Here is a 9,319-nt window from a genome sequence, read left to right on the forward strand (position 1 = left end):
TTTCAGTTTCACTCTTAAATTGATTTATTTTTTTGCTTTTAATTGTATTAACAGAACCGTCGCTCTGAAGTCTGGATAAAAATGGCAGAGCTGAAGGTTTCATACCACCCCAGATTTTTAAAATCCGGCATGGGAAACGTGATCTGAAACATGTTGATACCAGAAGTACTCTTCAGATGATGTGAATCTCATCAACCATTCACAAAATGCAGAAAAAAGCATTTTAGTTAGTTTGAATTGCTAAAAGTGGTTAGCCGGCTGAATTTGCAAAGATCCAAGTTTGTAAATTCAACTGGTTTTCCAATGTGGAACTGGTACATGGTTGAGTTTTGTGCCATTCTAACTCTTAGGTCAATGATAAAAATTAGTAATAGTAGATGTCACGCTCCTTTTAATGTTGTCATATGTACAAAACAAGCCAGACGAAGTGCTGAGCGCATGTACTGTTTAATACAAGAAAATATGTTTTGGAAGATGGAGATTTCTGTACTAAAAATGCTATTTTTTAATTGTATGAATTTTTCAATTTGTTGAAAAACTCAGATATGGCGTTTGGCTGTAATATATTCCTCAAAATTAACTGTAGCACATGCTTAAAATATATACTTCTATTTGGGTAATGAATCCAAATAGGTTTCACTTTCTGAATTAAATTAACATTTTGCTAATATTCTAAATATGCAGACGCACCTTATTAATTGATTAAAAATGTCTTCTAAACAGAAGAAATTTTGGCTATGGTTTAAGAATGATAAAATTAGACAACAATGAGAAACAAGATGCCGATGAGAAAGCATCTTGCAGTCTGTCTTTCTTTTATTTATCACAATACTAATCTAATTTAAAAAGTGGATATTATGCAACAGTTTAAAGAGATACAATCAAAACAGAGAGTGCTCCTGCACTTCTCAATGCATTTGAGCAAAACAACAACTCCCATACTGGATGACAAAAAAAGCAGGACAGGTCTCCGCGGCAACCACAGTAGTGCTGCTCCTGTGTGTAGAAACCTTAAACGCATCAAACACCAAAGGCAAGACACAAAGGGTCAGAATGAGACGGTGCTAAAGGCATCGCATGGACAAAACTATTTAACGGCTTTCTTCATAATCCCCTAATAACTTCTAAAAACGAACGACTACATGAACTGTAACACGCTAGAAAACAAGACAGCAGTAGAAAAGGTTTTTGTGGAGAATAATAAAAAGACAGTAGAGCAAAATTAACTTCCATTATTCTTGCTGAATTGTTCAAATCTTTCTTATACAAGTTTTTTTTTTTCCACTAACACCAGATTCTAAGGCACTTTCCTGCTCTACAGGTGGGAGTTTAGTTTGTCACAACCTAATAATTTATAGGCACCCTAAATTTTAAAAAGGCCACCAATAGTTTCACAATAAGCACAATCAAACAAATGTTTCTCTTTTAAGGTACAAACCGAGGAGAAATGACATGGCTGTTGAGTAAAAACGTAGGGGATGTTTAAGCATTTCTGCACCGAGTTGTACATGGAGGGGTTCTTGCTTTGTTCCCTTTAAGTTTTTAATGGAAATTAAGTAAATTAATCCTCCTTGTTGAACCAGAAGGATGGATTTCAAGGAACTAAACAGGTAGAACCACATCAGAGTGAATTTAAACGTGCAACTAAGCGGTAATTGATGTATTATGTGCGAGTGACCGGAAATGTAGTCTATCACCATCTCACCTTGTTCGATTCTGCCAGTTTTCATAGAACAAAAGGAAACTTGGTGACACAGTTTCACAGGACGTAATCATGAGAAGTTCATGTTTTTCCTCAAATGGAATGAAAGTTGACCAAAAAAACAAACAAAAAAAACCACTAATCTACTCTGAATCAGGAAGAAATGATGCCTAAACAGACACAAACAGTTCAAATAACTCATAACATTTCAAGCCACAAGTGGATAACAAAAATCAACACAATTCATGCTATCTCTTCAACAAACGGCAGGTTAAAAACGCTTGAGAAATATTAAGCTTGCTTTTCCCACTCAGGAAATCCAACTGTCAGTAGAAACGGGTCATTTAAATAAACATGAGTGTTTAAGTGAATTACATTCCTAACAATCTGCTACACAAAGCGTCCCCTTCCAGCAGAGACAGCGTGAACTCTTATGGTTGAAGGGTTCAAGCAGTAACGTGACACCTGGCTGACAAACCAAAACACAGAACAGAACAAACACTTCAGTCAGATATACAGAAATCATGAGCAAAGTTATTGTGAGTCCACGAAGCCGAGCTTCCCCGAGGTACTTCCGTATGGATCCGTGTTTTTGTAGTAAGGCAGAGTTGGTCCAGTTTCTAACAATTTCAACAACAACAACGACGACAACAAAAAACCACTTCTGCACCCTGTTTTGGAAGGAGTTTTAGAAATGTATAATCTAGGAAATTTTTCAGCAAAGAGATCCTAGACCCATTTCTTCTGTCAGGCTTTAAAGCCCACCGTTGTAGGCATAGTCTGCCTTGTTGTGCATGATCAGTTTGTTGTCCACAAAATAGAAACTGTCTGATTTGGTCTCATATGGGTGCTCCACCATTTGGCGAACTGAAACAGGAGAAAAGAGACACAAAGAGAGTCAACGTGGTGATAAGTGTAGGAAGGGCGGTGATCTGCTATTTCTGAAGATGGGACGTAAACTCACTCAGGTCTTCGGGAAGCTGTGGAAACTCGTAAATGTGTTCGCACGTGTTGCGGCTGTTGGGTATACAGAAGCCAAAGTCGAAGTCGAAGTTCTTGAGGAGCCGTCCCTGGAAGTAATGCCTCTCGATCATACGGAAGCTGTTGATGGGTCGGTCCCCCACTGTAAACTCAACGCTGCAGTTGGACAAAGAGACAGCAGAGATCCGTTTTTAAGCGGTGAGGAATGATGACTGTTTTAGGCCGAGAGTCCAGGCACTTACGTCGCCCCAACAGTGCGCAGTTTTAGGAAGGCTGGTGTGAACTGGTATCTGACGAAACGCCCCGCGCTGGCGTCTGCATCCCCGCTCTCTTCGTCTTTCTCTACATTACCTAAAGCAGAGAATGAATTCACTGGAGGCCATGCAAACATCATTCACATCACAGAGTGGAACTGGTCAGATATACGGGGGAAAAGGACGGAGTTAAATGCAGGGCAACCCTGGGGGAGAACCTGAAAGAGATCACTTTCAAGTAGCACAACAACCCTGCACACTCAGCCAGAGCTTAATTACATTTAAACATATTAATTTATTAAAATAGGCTGTCGTATAAAAAATGGGCACCTCCAGATGTCCAACCCTGGCAGGTATTAAAAATCTGGTGTTATTGCAGCAAAAGGTGGTTCAACAAAGTATACACACAAATAAATGCCGTCTTTTTGTTATTTGAGGGAATAATAATCTGAAATTATTTCATAACCGATTCACAATTATGAACTAATCTGTGTCAGCCTGTCACGTAAAATTTAAGGGACAATTCTGGAAAGTGTACACTCTTTCTGTTCTAAGGTTCTACATTTCACCATATAATGGACCAAAAAAATAAGAAAATATCAAACCTTATGTGCAAAAACTAAGTACATCCCCAAAAAGAAACAAAAAACAATAGGGGTCTGTGGTTCGTTGATGGAAAAAAACAAACACTGAAAGACTTTTATGCAACATTTAACAGGGAGCACTGCTGTTTTCATGTTTGTTGACCTCATAGAGACACATGTAGATGCAGCTCGCTCTGTATGAAAACCCCTCCAAACGACTCCATAACCTTTGGTTGTAACTTGCACCTAGCATTTAGGAGTAGCAAGCTGTCCATGGTGGGTAAACTGAATGCACCACTTACCACTGTTTGGAGGTTTGGCTATCTCAAAAAGAACCGTTCCGGTTTCGAGGTCTCTGATTTTGAACCGTGTGAAGTCAACGCTGTAGATATTATCCTCAGGTCTGCACAGGTAGTCTGAAACACAGGAGAAAAGCTGAATCAGAACCACAGTTGGGAAATCCCATTTTGTCCTTAGGAATTAGCTTTATTTTTTTTCCTTTCTTGAGAAACCCACAAACAAAATGTTCAATCACGTTTTTACTTTGAATATTGAGGTAGTGGTTAAAGACCTCTGCACCTTCTCCCGCAGGGCAGAGAGACCATGCAACACCTCCAAAGTGCAGCAAGAGAGAAGGAAAGCAACTCGTTGTGTGGTCCGGGAAAAGCCCCCAGATAACAAGAAATGCTGGATTAAAATCCAGTCCAATGAGCACCTGATGACTAATGGAAGGATTTACCGTAACTTGGAGGGTTCTTGCAAAGACTCATGATGTGACAGGGTGGTCGCTGCTTGAGGAGGAGATTGGAATAAATCCAAGCAAATCTTTCCCATTTTTGTAGTTCATTTTAACCATGTTTTAAAAGATTTGAAGCAGGTGGGCTGTAATTCATATGAGATGCTAAATAGAATTATGCAGGAAAGACAACGTAGAGCACAATAACTAAATAAATAAATAAAGGCGTTTTATGGGGTCCCTGGTGAAGATGAGTTAAAAAAAAAAACATTAAAATAAACTTTGTTTTAGAAAACTAAAGATTTCTGTCTCCCGAGGAACCACTTCTTCTGGTCACTGAACTCTAAATTGGACAAGGACCCATAATTATCTGGCTTGTCAAAAATAAACTGTAAAATAAACCTAAAGCTGATGTTAGAAAAAGCCATACTTGGGTCAGCAAGTCTTCATAACAACCACCAGACATCAAATGACTGCATATGATGCAGGAACCCCCCCCCCCAAAAACCAAACTTTTTCTGTCTTCCTGTCAAATACTCTGACCACAAAGACGTTCAGTCTGATGCTGCGGAGACTATTGGAATATATATCTGCTGCGGAGAATATTAACCTTATTATTGGTTAATATTAATCAATATTAATAGTTTCAGCAAAACAAAAAAAACTCTTCAAGTGGATTTGCCGTGAAAGATAAGCACTTCATACACAGTGTTCAGTATGGTGGAGGATCTATGAGGCTGTGGGACTGTTTAGTCAGAGACTCAGATTGGAAAGAAAAAAAAAGAAGTCCAAACCCCATACTAGCAGTAGTTATAAAACTCCTAATTACTACCGAATAACAGATTGTGCCCAATACAAATTGTTAATATGTCTACGCTTTCAGAGACGACCAGAGGTGGATGGAAAAGCGCTCACTTAACATTAGCAAGTAACAATTAGCACATTTTTTATAAGCCTACTATTATCAAACTTTATAAAGACCACGTTTATTGGGCTCATAGGATACCTTCCGTGACAACCCGCAGACCCAGGACATGGTCCGGGGAGATATCTGTTCCTAAAGCCCGGAGCTCATCCTCTGTGACCGAAGGCCACTTATCCGTGTGGCTGCGCCTCGACTTCAGCTTCCTCAGCATTCCTCCGCCGGCCTTTCTGTCCCGGTTGCTGCTCTCCACCGCTTTGCCTGCGTCCTTCTGCCCCTTCCCGGCTGCCTGTGACGGTTTGTTTCGAGAACTGCTCATATCGCCCACGGAGGCGACAAAAGGAGCAGTTTTGTTGTGTTTCAGGCACTTTACAAACCGAAGCCGTAATTTCAAGATGGCGTAAAGCGTGAGGGAGATGGAAAAGTCGAGGCTGGGATTGGCTGGAAGCGATTGAGGCTGCCATGGTTACCAAAAGGGGTGTGAATGGTTTAATGTTCAGATCGCCCCGCTTGTATTTTGACTCTGTATACTGAGAGTTGAGATAACTAATCATATTCTACATGTTTTGACACAAGTTTAGCGTTCGCTTCTCGTCTGAATATGAGCTCAGACGGTTTTTAGACTCCTGGCCGCCTATGAGTGGTCTCAAAGGCATCCGACATTTCCCAATGATGTCCGCATGGTGGCGCTCGCGCGACGGCTTGACGCAAAAGTTTTGTTGACGGAAGTTCCTGCGGAAAAAATAGAAGCAACGATGGTGCGGGTGAAGTCGAGGTAAAAACACGTGCTTTTGGTTACCTTTGTGTGTTTGAGATACATCTCTGATGTTTTCTGTTTATATCGGCAGGCATTTGTTGTGTGAGATAAATGTATCTGACAGGCGCGACCTGCTGAAGCTGGACGATCGAGCTGTAAAGGGGACCGTGAAGGCAGCGGTGGCCCGCACTCACGGTGACTATGGGGCAGCTCTTTGCAGCATCCGATTCTGCGGTAAGCTGTCAGTGGATCAGTGCATGGAGTGGTCGGACTATTTCCTTGATTAGACCGCGTACTGCAGTAAAATAGCACTTAACAGTGACCTTTCATTGTAAATGTGAAATCCTCGTCAGGAGGGATTGGTAGATCAGTGCAACGGGATAAAATTGACACAATTGAAATCAGGACTCGTATCTTGCTCTTAACAGGAGCTGTTCAGCTAAAGAGCATCAAAATGAGCAGAGACAAAATAGAGCTCAGGGGCTCTGACCAGCATGTGGTTTTTACTGTGCAACTAAAACCCACGAACTGTTTGAGATCATCCGTTTCTTCGCCAGAATCAAAAGTGAAAACAGAATTAATGAAAGTACCTAAACCAATTGAAACGGTTAGACAAGGATACTTGGAAGGCAATGTTTGGTCAGATTACTGAAAGGATGAACAGATCAAAATGGAGCTCACCACAGCGTTTATATGCCATAAAATTTAACACTGCAACATGTAGCATTGTATTCTTTAAAACATTGAACAAACAAGACATACAAAAGGTCAAAAAGTTCAAATCTGCAATAAAAGAAGTCCAACCAATAAACCATTCCATATGGAGGTATAGACAAGAATTGGACTTGTTAAGTATTAAAGAAAACATAAACCTTTGTGTCTGATGAGTTGGGGCACTGTGCACAGGGATCACAGCAAAAGTTAAACCGGTTGACTGGTGGAAAGGGCCAGCATCTGGTGGGTAATATTTTTCCAGTATCAGAATGAACTAAATTGTCTTTCAAATTGTGATTTAATGTCATTAAAGGGGATATACAGTTGATATAACTGAAGAATGGCTTTCTTTTAAGGGTGCTAGTGTTTTTTAGCACTAGCACGAATTTTCAGCAATTCTGAAAATGTACAAAAACATCTGCAGATGATTTTAAGTTTCCTTGAGATTTTTTTTTTAGACTTTGCAAAACACTTTGACAGTGTGCTTTGCATAATGAATTTGAACTACACACATCTCTCTCTGCTGTCAGACAAGAGTGAACAAAAGAGGAACAGCTTGTTCATCCAGAAGAGATGGAACATTTGCTTGCCTTAATGCTTTGTTCGCCTTTGATTTATGAAGGCACTCCTGAACTCGAAACATTGCGCTTCTATTGTCACCGGTCTAAATTTGAGATGGTAGTTTAATTTCCTGGTGCTGGAATTTGATTCACTGACACTTTAATCATTTCTCTCTCTCTCTTGCTTGTTTTTTTTTCCTTCAGTGAAATATCTGAATGCCCACACTGGAATTGTATTTCTCCGTTTCCCGAAAGACTGTTACAAGCTCCTCTGGTCTGCTCTGCCATTCATTACAAGTATTGAATGTCGTGGACGAATAATCCCATGTTTCTTCAACTGTTTGCACGTTGGAGGTGAGGTGTAAAAAAAAAAACCAACACAAAATAACACTGAAATACATTAAAATCTCCATCGACTTTAGAGTGGTTACTTTTCTACAGGGACAATCAGAACATGTCAGAAGTTTTTGATCCGATACAACACCCGGCAGCTCCATCGAATGCTCCCTAAATGTAAAAATGAAGGTAATGAATTAATGAAATTGATCCATTTTTTCTGGAAAATGTTGGTTTGATCCGATGTCTTTCTTTTTTTTTTCAGAGGAAAAAAGACAGATTCAAAAAGCAATTCTAAGCTGCTCTCTAACAGGTGGAGGCGACAAAGCGTTGGAGGATGAGCTTGACAGTGAAGAGGAGGATGGAGAATAAGGAACCAAGAATCTCTCTTTTATTTCGTTTTATAGGATTTCTCAGTGGCTATGTAAACATCGAACTTTGAATAATTATGCAGACCTAACAGCAGCACGGCTAATATTCTACAATTTCTCTTGAAAGTACGTCAGCATAAAAGTATCAGTTTTGTGGCATGTTAAAAATAATATTGTAATCTAATTTGTAGTTTGACATTTTTAAGTAATAAAGGTATTTATGTTTTGTCTATGACATTTTTTTTCTTTAAAGAAGAGGCTTGTCATAGTATGTAATTATGTATTTTTTACATTATTTTTTGCACAAACTCACAAAAAACAGCTGTAGATTCAGTGGTGTTTACTGGTAAATACATCAGTAAAAGCAAACGGCTAGTTTTGTTATAGCAATAGAAAACAACATAATATTTATTATTACTGGCTTTTGTTCAGAAGGACAGTACACTTCAGATTTTGGCATTCCTGGACAAAAATTACAAAAGTCTTAACGCGGATTTTACATAGATTTATTATGCCTTTGTACACATTCGGATCTGGGACATGGCCGGTTTCTTTCTAGAACAGCATAATGGCTGGAGATTCCCACTGTGTTTGCATTTACAGTAATTTAAAATAATTGATTTTAATTGTAGATAGATGAAAGAAAAAACAAATCAAATCAGTGTGAATACATTTATTTATTGAGGAGAAACTACCATGACTTCTTTTTAAAATTCTATTTATTTTTTACACAAAGTCCCACATACTGCTGTAATTATTAACGCTACATCTGGTAGTAGAAGTAGTTTGTAGCAGTTCAAGTTGTTTGAACTTTTTTTGTTATTACACAGTAGATCCTGGCTTGTCTGAATGACCTATTTTCCAGTGGAGATTTCCTGATAGGTTAATCAACATCTAAGAAGCATATTCTCTTATCCTTAAAATTTTGCATAGGGGTAATTAAGAAACCTGACCTTCATCATGCTAAATTTGTTAAAGCAACAGGAAGACATGCATTAGTGAAACAAGGTCTCCAGATGGTAATCACCTTTAAAAAGTAACACTGAAATTTACGAGACTATTCATTTTACAGGAATATTTATGGTTGCCATTAACATAGTGACAACTGTGGTTGTACTAAAAACTATTCATTGATTTTTTATTTATTTATTTTTTACCTGTACTGAGTAAACGGACCCTGAATTAGGAGTTTTTAGGGGTTTGATTTAAATTTCCAGGCTAAAACTGTTCATACATATTTAACCAGTTATAACGGTGGAGGCGGTGTGTACAAATATTAATCAATCAAATTGTATTTGTATAGCACATTTCAGCAGCAAGGCATTTCAAAGTGCTTTACGTCATATCAAACACAGAAAATGACAGAGAATTACAGTTCCTATGGGGGGCCGGAAGGTTAGCA

At 38.9% G+C, this 9,319-nt stretch overlaps 2 protein-coding genes across 2 annotated transcripts; one reads left to right on the forward strand and one right to left on the reverse strand.

Moving 5' to 3' along the window:
• Window positions 1-431: 431 nt before the first annotated feature.
• Window positions 432-5,535, reverse strand: unc119b (unc-119 lipid binding chaperone B). The gene is made up of 5 exons (XM_032578183.1): window positions 5,264-5,535; window positions 3,824-3,937; window positions 2,926-3,034; window positions 2,667-2,839; window positions 432-2,569 (listed from the first exon to the last, which is right to left on the reverse strand). Exons 1-5 carry the CDS (start codon window positions 5,496-5,498, stop codon window positions 2,457-2,459), a joined length of 744 nt encoding a protein of 247 aa, XP_032434074.1. The 5' UTR covers window positions 5,499-5,535; the 3' UTR covers window positions 432-2,456.
• A 289-nt stretch (window positions 5,536-5,824) lies between these two features.
• On the forward strand, window positions 5,825-8,149 carry pop5 (POP5 homolog, ribonuclease P/MRP subunit). The gene is made up of 5 exons (XM_032578187.1): window positions 5,825-5,954; window positions 6,028-6,170; window positions 7,415-7,564; window positions 7,652-7,735; window positions 7,812-8,149. The coding sequence occupies exons 1-5, from the start codon at window positions 5,860-5,862 to the stop codon at window positions 7,916-7,918; spliced, it is 579 nt and encodes a 192-aa protein (XP_032434078.1). The 5' UTR covers window positions 5,825-5,859; the 3' UTR covers window positions 7,919-8,149.
• Window positions 8,150-9,319: the final 1,170 nt, after the last annotated feature.

This window comes from Xiphophorus hellerii, chromosome 12, assembly GCF_003331165.1.
Source record: "Xiphophorus hellerii strain 12219 chromosome 12, Xiphophorus_hellerii-4.1, whole genome shotgun sequence".
Lineage (NCBI taxonomy): Eukaryota > Metazoa > Chordata > Actinopteri > Cyprinodontiformes > Poeciliidae > Xiphophorus > Xiphophorus hellerii.